Consider the following 15,369-nt stretch of genomic DNA (forward strand, 5'->3'; position numbering starts at 1 on the left):
TGTTTGCATCACTCAACACAAGCAGAACTGCATCACTGCAGCATAAGACACATCGTCCACATTCAGAAGCACATCTCTGTATAGTGACTGGTCTTATTCTTTAAAACAGGCAAATGTTCAGCATTCAAACTACAGGTGAACAACAGTCACAGATGTTTCCCGTTATGTCGATATCAGCTAGTCAAGTACACACCTACACAGCATGTTAACAAACCGTGAAAAAAGCCACACAAAAAATGAACGATTGGTGGTGAGGGTTTCTATACATTAGTATGTATGGAGGGTATGTTGTGACTTACCTTCTAAATTAAAAAGTGCAGTACTGGATGTCCACGATGTCCACGCATCAAAAAAATAAAATTGGCTACTTGATTTCACCCATCGCTGGTTATTTTTAGAACATAACACCCGCAATAAACGAGGGACAGCTGAGAAATATAACATTTGAATCCTTTTTCTCTTTTGCTCTGAGGCGTGGGGGCAAAATATCGACAAGTCCATGAACATCATTTACAGATATATTGGGTAAATGCCCAAGACATCTATAGAAATGTAAATTGACGCTTAATTCATTCATTTGGTTAACTTCTTTTGGACATTAAACAGGGCGCGAATAGGACACCGGAAACAAAGCTCCACACAGGATTTTCCGCACCGGAACTAGCATATGCTAACGTGCACATAGTCAATGGGGAGAGACCAGTAGCAGTGGAAGTTATGAAGGTATGTATTTATGATACAGGACAGTTTGGAGCTTAAGTGGACTGGTTGAAAGAGGTAAGACACCGAAGGGCAGCTTATACCTCTTGGTTAGCTTTATCCCCTTACCTGTTGGTCTGGGAATAGAAACCAGAAGAGAGACTAACCTGAGCTCTTAGTGCTGCACAGAACTCATTCCAGACAGGTGGAATTAAAGTCCATGATCAAAGACAATGTTCCAGGGGATTCCACACAGCTAGAAGACGTGGTCAGTCAAGAAGCTGGGCAGTTTCTAAAGCTGAGGGAGCCTCAGAAGAGCAACAAAATGGACAGCTTTGTAGAATTTGCCAATAATAGAGTTACCTGAGGAAGTAGTTAGACCAGCAATAAAATCCGACCAAGGCTGACCGGGTGTTGGAAGAGGTCTGAGCAATCCTGTAGGAGTTAAGCTGGTTGACCTATTTTGGGCAAAAACATAGCAGGCAGTAACATATTATTATACTTTCTTTACTAGGGATGACCACCAAAACAGATGGTGATAGTACGTTTTTTTCCCCCAGCATGATATGCAATTTAGGCAGTATCTGTCCAAAGTATTGTGGCGAGCTCAGACAAGGAGGAGACAGAGGTATTGTTTGGTCTTGCTTCCCGTGAGCTAGCCAGGGAGCACAGCCATTTATTTAAATCTGCGCAGGAGCACTGCTGCTAGCAAAACTGCTCCGCGCGGCAACCACAACAACAACAACACAAAATGGCGCTCTCTCACCCGGAAACACACAGTTGCAGAGAGAGCGTCACTCGTAACCATGGCAACAGAACATAAATGTCAATAACAAAACCCCGAACAGTCCTGGCCCGCTACAGTATTACTTGAGGCTGGACCTTTGAAGCCACATAGAGATTGTTGGGTCGATCGTTTCTAGGATCAGGCTTAGCCCACTGAACATCTTGTTCTTTAACTATTGCTTTGCAGCTCAACCAGATAGGCTATTTTAGAGTTGCAAGACCAGTAGGTTGTACTTTGCTGACTAATGACTAGGAAGCCATGAGTCATATACTGTCTTCCTAAAGTCATCCTAAAGACTACTATCCAGTGCTACCAATCTACATTCTCCACTAATGCCACCTTGCAATCTGCTGTGTCTTTCATATTGCACAAGATGTTGTCCACATGTGTGCACCTTCCTCCACTCTTGCATGTTACCCTTTGTTCCTCCCTCTTCTTATATTTCCACCCTTTTCACAAAATCTGCCAACATCTGTCCTTCTTCTTTTTTAGGTCATTAATACCATACCTACCCAACACCACCTCATCACCTCTGTTTCCTTCATGCCAATTAAAGTTTGATCCACTCACCACTCTCCCCCACTGGGGACACTCTCTGCCACTTCATCCAAGATGCTCCAGAATTCTTCTTACTCTTCAAACTGACATGCAGTTTCCAGGCATTTGCACTGACAACATCCAACATCACCCCTTAAATTTCTAGCTTCAACCTTGATATTATCTGACACCTATGGCTGGTCTTTTTATCAAACAGATGTAAGACTAAAAAAACAACAACTGTGTGATACTGAGTGTTTAGAGCAGTCTGAAGTTTGAATGTTGGGCTCAAAGGAATTACTTTCAAATACACTGACCACTTTATTTACTTAATTATTAGTATTTGAGCCTTTGGTCATGTTTAGCATAAACATACACAAGTAGAAAGAAGAAGAACTTGTGACTGGAAAGAAGGAAAAGCAGAATAGGTCCACTCAAAACAGAATTAATACTGAATTTAAAATAAAATCATTTTCTTTTCTTCCTCACTCAGAGTGCAGACATGTCTGCTGCCAGCTGTCTTCTATCTGAAGATCAGTTTCTGTGCTCCATCTGTCTGGATGTCTTCACTGATCCAGTCTCCACACCATGTGGACACAACTTCTGCAAAAACTGCATCAGTCAACACTGGGATATCAGTGAGAGGTGTCAGTGTCCTGTGTGTAAAAAGGTCTTTCAGACCAGACCTGAGCTGCACACCAACACTTTCATCTCTGACATGGTTTCTCAATTCAGACGGAAAGTCAGCAGCAGCGGCTCAGAGCAACAAGCTGCCAAAACAGGAGAAGTTCCCTGTGACATCTGCACTGGAACCAAACTGAAGGCCCTGAAATCCTGCCTGGTGTGTCTGGCCTCCTACTGTCAGACTCACCTGGAGCCTCACCTGACAGCTTCACGTCTGAAAAGACATCAGCTGATGGATCCTGAGGAGAACCTGGAAGGCAGGATATGTGTGAAGCATGATCAACCTCTGGAGCTGTTCTGTAAGACCGATCAGACATGTGTCTGCATGCTCTGCTCTGTTATAGACCACAAGACACATGCGTTTGTTCCTTTGAGAGAAGAATATGAAGGAAAGAAGGCAGAACTGGGGAAGACTGAGACTGAAATTCAACGAATGATCACGAAGAGACGAATGAAGATTTGGAACATCAAAGAGTCAGTGAAGAAGAGTAAAGATGCTGCAGGCAGAGAGAAAGCAAAAGGTGTTCAGGTCTTCACTGCTCTGAGGAAGACTCTCAGGAGATATTTGAAAAAGTTCATAAAGGAGATTGAAGAGAAACAAGAAACAACAGAGAAACAGGCTGAAGGTTTCATCAAAGATCTGGAACAGGAAATCTCTGAGCTGTCGAAGAGAAGCTCTGAGGTGGAGCAGCTCTCACACTCTAAAGATCACCTCCACCTCCTCCAAAGCTTCTCATCCCTGAAAGCTGCTCCAACCACCAAGGACTGGACAGAGGTCAGTATCCATCCACCATCATATGAGGGCACTGTGGTGAGAGCTGTTGGTCGGCTGAAGGAGACACTCAGTAAAGACATGAAGAAGCTGTTTGAGGCTGAGCTGAAGAGGGTCCAGCAGTATGCAGTGGATGTGACTCTTGATCCTGATACAGCACATCCTTATCTCATCCTGTCTGATGATGGAAAACAAGTACACTGTGGTGAAGAGGAGAATGATCGTCCAGACAACCCAGAGAGATTTTCTGCGGAGCGTCTTGTTTTAGGAAAGCAGAGTTTCTCTTCAGGCAGATTTTACTTTGAGGTTCAGGTTAAAGAAAAGCCTGACTGGGTTTTAGGAGTGGCCAGGGAGTCAGTCAACAGGAAGGAAGTCATCACACCGAGTCCTGCGAATGGTCTCTGGACAGTAGGAGTATATGAAAACATTTGTGGAGCTCTTGAAGATCCTACAGTCCCACTCTCTCTTCAGCGTGGTTCTGAGAAGGTTGGGGTGTTTGTGGATTATGAGGAGGGTCTGGTCTCCTTTTATGATGTAGATGATGTAGATGTGATCTACTCCTTTACTGGCTGGTGCTTCACTGAGAAACTCTACCCATTGTTCTGTCCCAAAGTTAATGTTGATAATGATGATGAGAACAGTTGTGGTAAAAAATTTAAACCTCTGATCATCTGTCCTGTCAATCAGTCAGTCTGATAGTTTACCATGGGGAAATTGGACCATACACAGAGTCATCTCAACCTTTCAGCTGACACAGAAAAGAAGTCATAAAAAACATAACTGAGAAAACTGCAGCTGCTGTTACAGTTAGAAGCTGCAGATTAATCCGGTAAGCTGAGTTGAGTCAGTTGAGTTTTTGTTAAACTGTTTTCAAGTTGAAAAAAATGATTACAATATAACAAAATAGAAACTCTCCTTTTCTTTTGCTTTCAGTGTTCAAAGGCACAGACATTAAAGCATATACTGTACACACATTTGAGGAAACATGTTAATATTTTATTATTTTCATTCACCTTTTCTTAAATATCAAAATCAGGATTGAGAAAATATTTTTTTTTTTAAATATGTACACCATGCTTTTTCAGAATATAATAAATACAATTCTAAACTTTTATTTCTTCTTTGATGATAATCAGCTGGTGAACTTCAGCCTTTTTACCTCTGAAGTGACAGCATGACCAGTTCTTTTAGAAAAACCCACAGTTACGCCAATAGCATGAAAACTATCATATGTAACGATGTAAAAGAATGAGTATGGTTTTGTTGTTGTTAAATTCCTGTTAAACTTGGGATCGCAACCATGGGTTTAGTTTGAAACTTTTATTTTGAAAATCCGCAGCGGAAGTCTGCTACTGGTAAACTGGTTTTCCCTGAGCTTATCCGTTAGTAGCAATGAAGCTTTTGCTGTGGTAAGTTCTTCCTCAGTCCACTCTGACTGAACATGAGTTTAAAACATATTTGAAGATCCTCATTGAGGTTAACATGACAGTGCATTAACAGCATGAACTGCCCATACAGTAGCATCTGAGTAGATTTCAGTTTTATGATCTTGTTTTGCAATTAATGGGTTAGACGCTGGTAGGAAAAATGGACACGTTGAGCTAGCGGCTAACAGCTAGAGGAGACTGTCGTGTCTAATAATTTGAAACTTCTCTTGATAGTTTGGGCGGAATTCTATTGCTGGAAACCCATGGTTATTCATGTCCCATGTTATTGCAGGTATGTGTATTTTGAAACATGTATTTGGTTGAGCTGCAGGCTAATTCTGTTTAAGAAATACTGCTTATTAAGTTTTGCCCAGTAGATGGCAGCATTGTTCCATTTACTATTGTACATGAAAGGAAATTTTGGCTTTGGTCTGGAAGTTTATTTATATTCACATGAATGTGCATTTAAGTGAATTTATTTCTCTTCTTTTTTTTTACCTAAGCCACAATGCAGTAATATTTTATTTTCCGTAATAAGTTTTGTTGCCATTTTATTTTTCGATCAATATTTGGTTTTTATTTATTTTGAGAAAATTAAGAGTTCCACTATACGATCATTAGCTTATCTGTTAGTAGCAATGAAGCTTTTGCTGTGTTTGGGCGGAATCCTGTTGCTGGAAACGCATGGTTATTCATGTCCCATGTTATTGCAGAGACCCACAAAAGGGGAATAAACCACGCCCGAGCTCTACCCATCTCGAGTCCAGAGAGTTTTACTCATACAGCACCGGACATAGAGACTGAGGGGGGTTACAAATACATGTCATAAATAAGTTTGGAAAATGCAATTTTTTTCTTAATTTTGAACATTCAAACATCTAGCTAGCTAACTTTTAGTTCATTATTTTTTCTCTCTGATGTTTAGCCCCGATTAAGACAACAAAAATGCAGCACTTTAAATGAAAATGCAGCAGAGGGCGCTCTTAGCCAGGCCCACTCTGTTCTTTATTTAAAACATTTAAATCATTGTGTGTGTTTGATTAGTGATTATTCAGCTCATCAGAGCTGCTTCAGTGTTTCACTCTGTTTTTTCTTTATTCCAGCACATGTTGGCTTTATTTTGGAATTCTTTCCTCTTCTCCTCTAAGACATCTTTGAACTAGTTTTTGTGTTTGTCATGGTTCATGTCCTAGTTCTATACTGGTGTTTCTTCAGCTCAGTTTTCCGCAGTATAGTCTCTGTGTCTTTCAGCCTTCCCAGTCACAAACCCATGACTGTCTGTTTTCTCCCTAGTCCCAGTGTCAAGCCCACGTGTCTTAGTCATGCTCTCAGTGTTTGTACTTCCTGCTTTGTTAATCTTCCTTCTCATGTATATTCTGTTCAGTTTTGCTTCCCCTGCGTCGTCATTCAGTTTAGTGTCAGCTGTGTTCCCACCTGTGGCCTGTTCCCTTGTTGTTCTCTTTGTGTGTATATTGTGTGCATTTCTCTCTGTTGTGTTCTCACTCATGCTTGTGTCCTCTCTTTCAGTATGTGTTTCATGATATCACAAAAACATGACTCGTTAACTTACAAGTTGATGTAAGAGAACAACCACAAGTGATGTTGTTCGGCAATCAGCTGAGCCAGCTTCATATTTTACTGGACCTGAGGAATTAAATAACTTACTAACTTATGTTAGCAAAGTTTCTGTCAGCTGAATATTTTGAATTGTGTACATGGTACAAAAAAATACATTTAAAGTTCCATTAAAAGAAAAACAATTTTATAAAAATATTTAAAAACCATTTTACACCCCCCTGCACACCCCCTGTTTTTTTCCTTTTACTTTCACTTTCACCAGTACTGATCTGTGACAGCAGAGATAAGGCTGGTTGGGGGGAAGGTCTGAAACCGCTCAATTTCAGCTGTTTCCCAGTAACAAGTGTCGTTAAGTAAATGAACGAGAAATAGACCAGACTTCAAGAATCAAGAGACTCAGAAAAACCCCAACAAAATAGAAACAATCCTACTGTGTGTCAAACACTTCCTTAGCTTCTTCATTCAACGTGTAGAATTGCAGCTCTGCACCTAGGCTGCCACAATCTGTGGAATGAAGAAAGTGCATGCATGGTTTGTCTGGCTTTGCAGCTGCTGCGACGGGCTGATAGAGAGCAGCCAGACTTCTGTGTCTAAAGATTAATCATCAGCTGTGTCGTTCACTGTCAGAGCCTAAAACACGGTCCTGAGCTGAGTCATTTTCACATATTTATTCGCTCTTAAAGTTGAAACTAAGTAAAGGTAAGTTTCCTTCTTCCCTGTACAGGTACAAGAAAAAGAGGGCAACACAGGGGACTTTCAGGCTGTGGCACAAAAGCTGTGAAAGCTCCAGCTGACCCTGTGGACTCATTTAACGAGCAGTTGAAAACTTCTCTGTTATTATTGCGTTAAAGCCTGTTTTTATCCTAATTTTAACACATTTGTATTGCTATTAACTGTGTTTTAATTTTTGATTTTATTTTATTGAGATTATTTCTAGTTTTTACTTACATTAAGAAATGTTTTAAAGGGCTGCAGAGGATATAGATATTTTGGTCCTGCGTCTCTTACCTAGCGTTCTGTGTTTTTTGAGCTTTGAAGTTTTATTTAGATATCTTTAGATTGTTTCTTAACTTTACACTTCATAAATGAAATGAAATGTAATATTCCTAAGCTTTATTCAGCTTTACGTTTATTTATCACCTTGTATATTAAACAGTAAAATACTGGCAGCAGGCTGAATATTGTACTCAACACTAAAAATCTTAGAAATATGTTATCTAACCACATATTTTGTTTGCATGGCAATACTGTGGCCTCCAGTAACATTGTGAGGAATCTTGGAGTCCTTTTTGACCAGGATGTGTCCTCTAGTGTGCATGTTTATCACTTATGTATGGCTGCTTTCTGGCATTTGCATAGTATCTCAAAAATGACAAGGCCGACCCAAAAAACTTTCTAAAACTGGAATAAAAACTAAAATCATCAATTGTGTAATTACATTCAACTTTCATTTAACATGCGAGTGAAAAAAGAAAGGATTTTCAGTTTTTTCCAAAAACTCAGTGAGCTTTTACCCAGAAAACGCTGATGTTTCTGCACAAAATTGTTATATTGGTTCTTCTTTGCACAGTTCAGCTTTAGGCTGCATTTCTTGATAAAGCTGCGGATTGTGATATTGTACAATGACTTCTGAAGTTCATCTAAGGCCATGAGGCTCTGTCAGTCACAATAGCATGATGATTTTGAATGCAATACCTCCTAAGGACTTAAAGGTTACGCACATTCAGCAGTGGTTTCCTTGCTTGACCTTTACGCACTGTGATTTCTCCCGCCTCCCTGAATCTCTTCACAATGTTATGTACCATAGATGATGAGAGAAACAATGTTTTTATATTGAAAGATAATTTTCTCATGAAGTTCCACAAACACTGGTGAGCTACAACCCCTTTTGCAAAGACTGAACCTTTGGGTATAAAGGAGCATCCACCAATCTTGAAAACCTGCACCTGATATCAGTTAACCTTCTAATTGAGAGCTTCACAGATTGTTACTTGTCACTACATTTACAGGGTTATTTTGAATCTGTGTTGAGGGCATCATTGTCTAAAATTGTTTAAGAAATAAAATACACTCAAGTGCATTATGTGCACTAAGAGTAAATATGTTTTGTATACCAGAATCTGCTAACTCAGCAGCCATACTGGTTGATCCTGACATAAAAAAAAACATGCAAAAAGCAACAGAGACAGTGGTACCAAAATTTCAAAGAGAAACTAACATGGTGAATGTAAAAACCACTGTATGAAATTCTTTATTAGAGTTCTTGATAGGACAGGAACACAACTTGTGTTCCTTGGTCCAGGGCCTTGGACCAAGGAGTAGGGTAAGTTGCCAATATCTAAAAGAATGAAGATAAATACCACCATATCCATATATCAACACAAAAAAGGTAAAGAAAGCATCAAAAAAGAAGTGACATAGAGAGTTACGCTGGACATAGTTAAGTCCTGCATAAAACCTTTTGAGATCAAACGCAACAGACTTACAGACTAAAGCAGATTACGGTCTGGAAGGATCAGAATCAGAAACTAAATAAAATCCATAGATTTAATTAAAACTGAATTTAAAATAAAATTATTTTCTTTTCTTCCTCACTCAGAGTGCAGACATGTCTGCTGCCAGCTGTCTTCTATCTGAAGCTCAGTTTCTGTGCTCCATCTGTCTGGATGTCTTCACTGATCCAGTCTCCACACCATGTGGACACAACTTCTGCAAAAACTGCATCAGTCATCACTGGGATATCAGCTACAGGTGTAAGTGTCCCATGTGTAACAAGTTGTTCAGGATGAGACCTGAGCTGCACATCAACACTTTCATCTCTGAGATGGTTTCTCAGTTCAGACGTGAAGCTCAGCAGAAAGTCAGCAGCAGCAGCTCAGAGCAACAAGCTGCCAAACCAGGAGAAGTTCCCTGTGACATCTGCACTGGAACCAAACTGAAGGCCCTGAAGTCCTGCCTGGTGTGTCTGGCCTCCTACTGTCAGACTCACCTGCAGCCTCATCTGACAGCTTCATGTCTGAAGGGACATCAGCTGATCGATCCTGAGGCGAAGCTGGAAGGCAGGATATGTGTGAAGCACGATAAACCTCTGGAGCTGTTCTGTAAGACCGATCAGACATGTGTCTGCATGCTCTGCTCTGTTATAGACCACAAGACTCATGAGTTTGTTTCTCTGAGAGAAGAATATGAAGGAAAGAAGGCAGAACTGGGGAAGACTGAGGCTGAAATTCAACAGATGGTCCAGAGGAGACGACTGAAAATTCAGGAGATCAAAGAGTCAGTGAAGATGAGTAAAGATGCTGCAGACAGAGAGAAAGCAGAAGGTGTTCAGGTCTTCACTGCTCTGAAGGAGTCTGTTGACAGACGTCTGAATGAGCTCATAAAGGAGATTGAAGACAAACAAGAATCAACAGAGAAACAGGCTGAAGGTTTCATCAAAGATCTGAAACAGGAAATCTCTGAGCTGATGAAGAGAAGCTCTGAGGTGGAGCAGCTCTCACGTTCTAAAGATCACCTCCACCTCCTCCAAAGCTTCTCATCCCTGAAAGCTGCTCCAACCACCAAGGACTGGACAGAGGTCAGTATCCATCCACCATCATATGAGGGGACTGTGGTGAGAGCTTTGGTGAGAGCTGTGGGTCAACTGAAGGCAACACTTGATGAAGAGTTTGAAGACTTGTTTGAGGCTGAGCTAAAGAGGGTCCAGCAGTATGCAATGGATGTGACTCTTGATCCTGATACAGCACATCCTAATCTCATTCTGCCTCATGATGGAAAACAAGTACACTGTGGTGATGAAGAGAAGAGTCTTCCAGACAACCCAGAGAGATTTTCTATGTTTCTTTGTGTTTTAGGAAAACAGAGTTTCTCTTCAGGTAGATTTTACTTTGAGGTTCTTGTTAAAGAAAAGACTGACTGGGCTTTAGGAGTGGCCAGAGAGTCAGTCAACAGGAAGGAAGACATCACATTGAGTCCTGAGAAAGGTTACTGGACTATAGCGATATATGAAAATATTTGTGTAGCTCTTGAGGATTCTGAAGTCCGTCTCCCTCTTCACTCTGGTCTTGAGAAGGTGGGGGTGTTTGTGGATTATGAGGCGGGCCTGGTCTCCTTTTATGATGTAGATGATGCATCTCTCATCTACTCCTTTACCTGCTGCTCCTTCACTGAGAAACTCTACCCATTCTTCTGCCCAGGTGATAATGATGATGGTAAAAACTCTGCACCTCTGATCATCTGTCCTGTCAATCAATCAGTCTGATCTTTTTTTTAATTGTGTATTAAACCGACACATAGAAGTCCTAAAAACAAAATTCAGCAAACTGCAAATGTTGATTACCTTATTTAGAAGAGACCAAGAGGACACTCCTCAGATGCATGGCACAGCAAAGGATAAGCAGCTCATCAGGACCACAATAAGCTGTACATTTGCACCTAAAGGAGAAAAGGAATTCTTTAGAGAACATTAATATTTCCACTTTGAACTGTGAGGACAGATGTTTGAAAGAGAAGCCATCTATATTCCAGTGTGAAAGACAGTCATTCACCAGACATGACAGCAATTGTCAGGTACTTACAATACAGTCTTGAGATCCATGCCCACGTGATTTATTCCCCACACACACCTTGATCCACGTGACCTTAATAACTCAAATGATGTCTGTGAAGGTTTTCAGTCATCCAGGTCTGCATCTAAAGGACAAAGGTCACTCTTTCGAGGTTGCCAATGTTCACATTTTGGACAGAGAAGACAGATGGTTTGAAAGAGGAGTAAAAAAAGCCATTTATGTTCACTGTGAACGACCATCTTTGAACAGAGGTGGTGGTTTACGACACCAACTGTCTGCCAACCAAGTCATTCAAGCCAGGCCAGAGATAAAATCCCTCCTGTTTGTCCTTGGTCTGGCCCTGGGCCTCCTCCCAGTGGGACATGCCCGGACACCTCACCCAGGAGGCGCCTGCAAGCAATCCTTGTCAGATTCCAGAACCAACTCAACTGTCTTCTTCCATTGTGGAGGAGTAGCAACCCTATTCTGAGCCCCTCCCAGATTGCCGAACTCTTCGCCCTCAGACTTGGAGGTGTTGATTGTCATTCCTGCCACTTCACAGTGGCTTCGGCTGCAAACTGCTCCAGGGTGAGCTCGAGGACACCACCTGATGAAGCCAACAAAACCACATCATCTGCAAAAAGCAGATATGAGATACTGAGACCACACAAGTGGAAGTCTTCTGCCACTTGGCTATGCCTAGAAATTCTGTCCATAAAAATTTTGAACAAAATTAGTGAAAAAGGGCAGCCTTGGCAGAGTCCAACACCCTACAAGCCATATGACATCCAGAGCTTTCAGTAACTCAGAGCGAACTTCATCCACTGCACAATCGCACCACTTTCCCGTCCTGACCTGGTTTGCCAGAATCTCTTTAAGTCTAAAAAGTCTTTTTCACTGGCCTCTTTGAACTCCTCCCACACTTAAGTTTTTGCTTCAACCACTGTCCAAGTTGCATTCCACTTGACCTGTTGGCACTCATTGACTGCCTCCAAAGTCCCACAGGCTAGGCAAGCCCGATAACAGACTCCTGCTTCAGCCAAATGCAGCTCAGGGCAGCAGCTTCAGTAATGGAGGTGCTGAACATGGTCCATTCTGACTCAAAAACCGCAGTCTCCCTCTAAATGCTGTCAACCTCTGGCTGTCTGCCAGAGGTTGGAGCTAAAGATCTTGTGGACGGGGGCCCCTGCCAGGAATTCCCAGCACACCCTCACTATATGTTTAGGCACATGAGGTATGTCCAGTATCCTTCCCCACCACCGGATACACCTCACCACTAGATGGTTATCAGTATATGGCTCAGCACCTCTCCTGACCCGAGTTTCCAGAACATCCAGCCGCAGATTTGATGATATGATTACAAAATCGCTCATTGACCTGTGCAGGGAACAAACCCTCTCATCCACTGGGAAAAAGGAACAGGCAGCAAGCTGAGGAGATATTAGGATGAAGCCTGAAACCCACTAAACCGACTGAAGCTTACTATTGAAGTAAATGTGATCAGTTTCAGTGTTATTCACTAAGCTGTTGCAAGTCATCTGATTTCCATCAACAGCTAAAAAGATCCATTTCAGCAAGTCCAACTTTTTTTTAATAAGCCTTAAATTTGCTAAGAACTGCACAATTTTCAGGACTCTATTACTGAACTGTGATCCAGTCATGCAGGAACAATGGATGCAGGCAATCCAGAAGTTCCACTGGTGGCTATAAGGATTTTTCCCCATTGTATTTCATATTTGAAATGCAGCAATGAAAGCACTATTGGGGGATGCTCAGAGGAAGAAGAGAGTGGCTGGCACAAAGAAATGTCATGGTCCCAAGTCTTCAACATTTCAGTTCTGTTCATTATTAAGATTTTTTCTGCTTATTTAAATGTTTTATTCTTGTAATTTTGAGTTTGTATTCTAGTTTCTATCTCATTTTGTTTTCCATGATTTCATTCCCAGTTTTGATTGGGTCTTCCTTTGTTATTTGTAATTAGTTATTATTTATACTTGATCCCCTGGGTTTGAATTTTCCTGCCATCCTGTTTTCCCTGTGACTGTGAAGTCTGTGTTTCTGTGTTTGATGTTCCCATGTTTTATTTTGATAGTCTCCTGTCTTGTGTGCATTGTATTTAGCTTTGCTTTCCCTGTCTTTAATTAATTAATTGTCTTTAATTTTAGAGGTGTTCTTTGATGATCCCCATTTCCCTACTTGCCTTGTTTCTATTTATATCCTTTGTCTCCCCTCAGTTCTTTGTTGGGAAGAAAAGGAAAAAAACACCACGCAGGAATCTTAGTAATGAAAATTAAACCGAACCTTATTGATTCCTTCCAAAAAACTAAAGAAGTTAGAATTAAGATCTTGGGCTCATATTGCATTTTGTAAGAGTAATTTCTTTGGTGGCATTCGAGGGGTTTTTGTATTCTCCACACTCCATACCAGTTGGTGGTCATAATGCACAATTTTTCTGTTTGTCAGCCAACAATAGAAACTAATAAAAAGGGAGAAAAAAAAGAACTCCGCAGCTTCACGAACAAAGAAGCCATCATTCATGTTAGTGCAGTACTGCAGTAGATTCTCACTCTTGCAGGGAGCTGTGATCTCATTTTTAAAGCAGTGACAGCACAGCCTCTATGATGGACAGTTTCAGTTTACTGTGTTAAACTGAGTTACACCACGGCAGCAACTTAAGCACTGTTTAAAACCGCTGGTGCGTCATTAGCACGAAACTTAATGTGAAGATGTCTGATTAAGAGAAGCCGTGTCAGGAAAAGAGATCCCGGATGTGCTGACCCTGGTCTTTGACAACAAGTTGGAGGTGGTTTGCTGGACTGATGAGAATCTTGTGTCAATTTACAAATACCTTATGTGACAGAATCATTCAAACAGAGAGCTGTGAAGCTAAACTTACTCCTCATTACACCGAGTATTCCTCATGAAACTACGAACACTGGATCCAACTTAAAAATAAATCAAAAGGTGAAATAGATTCCTGAAACTGTCTAAGTAGAGCTAACAATAGAAAACATCACCAGTCTTGTCAAAGTCTTGTTCAGATTACATCAACACAGCTTGTTAAAATTCACTGTGCATTAAACAAATAAAGATGAGCTCTAAACGAGGTGTATTCATGTAGAGATACAGACTCCACTCAGATTCATTTCTCAGTTCACTGTGTGGTAGAAATCTCTGAATGAGTTTATTTCTCCTGTTCCTGTCAGATATTCAGCAGACAGCTGAGGGTCTATACATCAGTGTGTAGTGTTTAATGTTTTAGATTTGACTGTGAATTTAAATCTTTGATTCATAGAAACTTTCTGTTCATGGGTGTCATTAAATCAAAAGTAGACGTTTCTGCTGTTGTTGTAATAATAAAGTCTGATTTCTCTTGATAAGGTCTTTATAAAAACACATCTCTTTTGAGCATTAAAACATGAAGTGATCAGGGTAATATGCTATAATAAAGAGTTTAAAGACTTCATTTCCAGCTGTCTGCAGATGTTCTAGTTCACATCGAGAGGTGAACAGCCGTACTGTAAACCCTGAGCTCGTGGGAAAACGAGACTGAGCTTCACAGCGGCCTCACAGTTACATTGTGATTTTTATACACACAGGTTTAAATGGTTTAAATTAAGCATAAAGCTCAGAGCGCCCTCTGCTGGATTTTCACTCAAAGTGATACATTTACATTTGGAGCTGTCATGTTAAGCTAATCATCAAATTGGGAAAATGGTGAATCAGTACAGCCTAAATGACCCTCAGGATGATGAAGCTGAGGGTTTGCTGGATTGAAGAAAACTGCAGAGCTCCTCATGGCTCCTAAAAACACAAATACACATAAAACAGGAAGTTTATCACCTGGTTTCCTGCAAGTGTGAGAAAAAAAATAACTCACAGAGTCACAGAGTTTTACCTCCGAGGGGTTAAAAGATAAGTCAGAATAGTGAAGTCAAGCAGATTTGTTTTGCTGTATTGACTGGGATCAGCTGTGATGCTGCTGTTCTGGTATTCATTGTTTTGCTCTTTTCATGTCTTGAATTTAGTTACTGAGGTTCATTTTAACTTTTATGTTTGAGGGGAGCAGTAAAGTGTGACCTGTACAAGGACCATTACTGCCACTGAATAATTGGTAGCTGCTGACTGTGTGCCAAACATTTACTCAAGTTGAAGTCGAGCCACTACTCACCTACACTTACACCAGAGACGCACTGCTATACCTCTGTTATGCTGGATGAATCCGTCAAGGCTATTAAAATACAGTTGTCTCATAGAAAACTTTTGTTTTTAAAAGAGGGAAAAGAGGGAGCGATACAAGAGCGTTCCCCAGGCAAGGCAGTGGATCTCCACTGGTAA

The 15,369-nt window shown here is 40.9% G+C and overlaps 2 protein-coding genes across 2 annotated transcripts; both read left to right on the forward strand.

Moving 5' to 3' along the window:
* The first annotated feature begins 2,525 nt into the window (after positions 1–2,525).
* LOC116320909 (E3 ubiquitin-protein ligase TRIM39-like) lies at positions 2,526–4,175 on the forward strand. Its single transcript, XM_031740644.2, has one exon. It carries the CDS (start codon positions 2,526–2,528, stop codon positions 4,173–4,175), a length of 1,650 nt encoding a protein of 549 aa, XP_031596504.2.
* A 2,776-nt stretch (positions 4,176–6,951) lies between these two features.
* On the forward strand, positions 6,952–14,497 carry LOC116320910 (E3 ubiquitin-protein ligase TRIM39-like). The gene is made up of 2 exons (XM_039607387.1): positions 6,952–7,183; positions 9,084–14,497. Exon 2 carries the CDS (start codon positions 9,093–9,095, stop codon positions 10,743–10,745), a length of 1,653 nt encoding a protein of 550 aa, XP_039463321.1. The 5' UTR covers positions 6,952–7,183; positions 9,084–9,092; the 3' UTR covers positions 10,746–14,497.
* The last annotated feature ends 872 nt before the right edge of the window (positions 14,498–15,369 follow it).

Source organism: Oreochromis aureus, linkage group 23 (assembly GCF_013358895.1).
Source record: "Oreochromis aureus strain Israel breed Guangdong linkage group 23, ZZ_aureus, whole genome shotgun sequence".
Classification (NCBI taxonomy): Eukaryota; Metazoa; Chordata; class Actinopteri; order Cichliformes; family Cichlidae; genus Oreochromis; species Oreochromis aureus.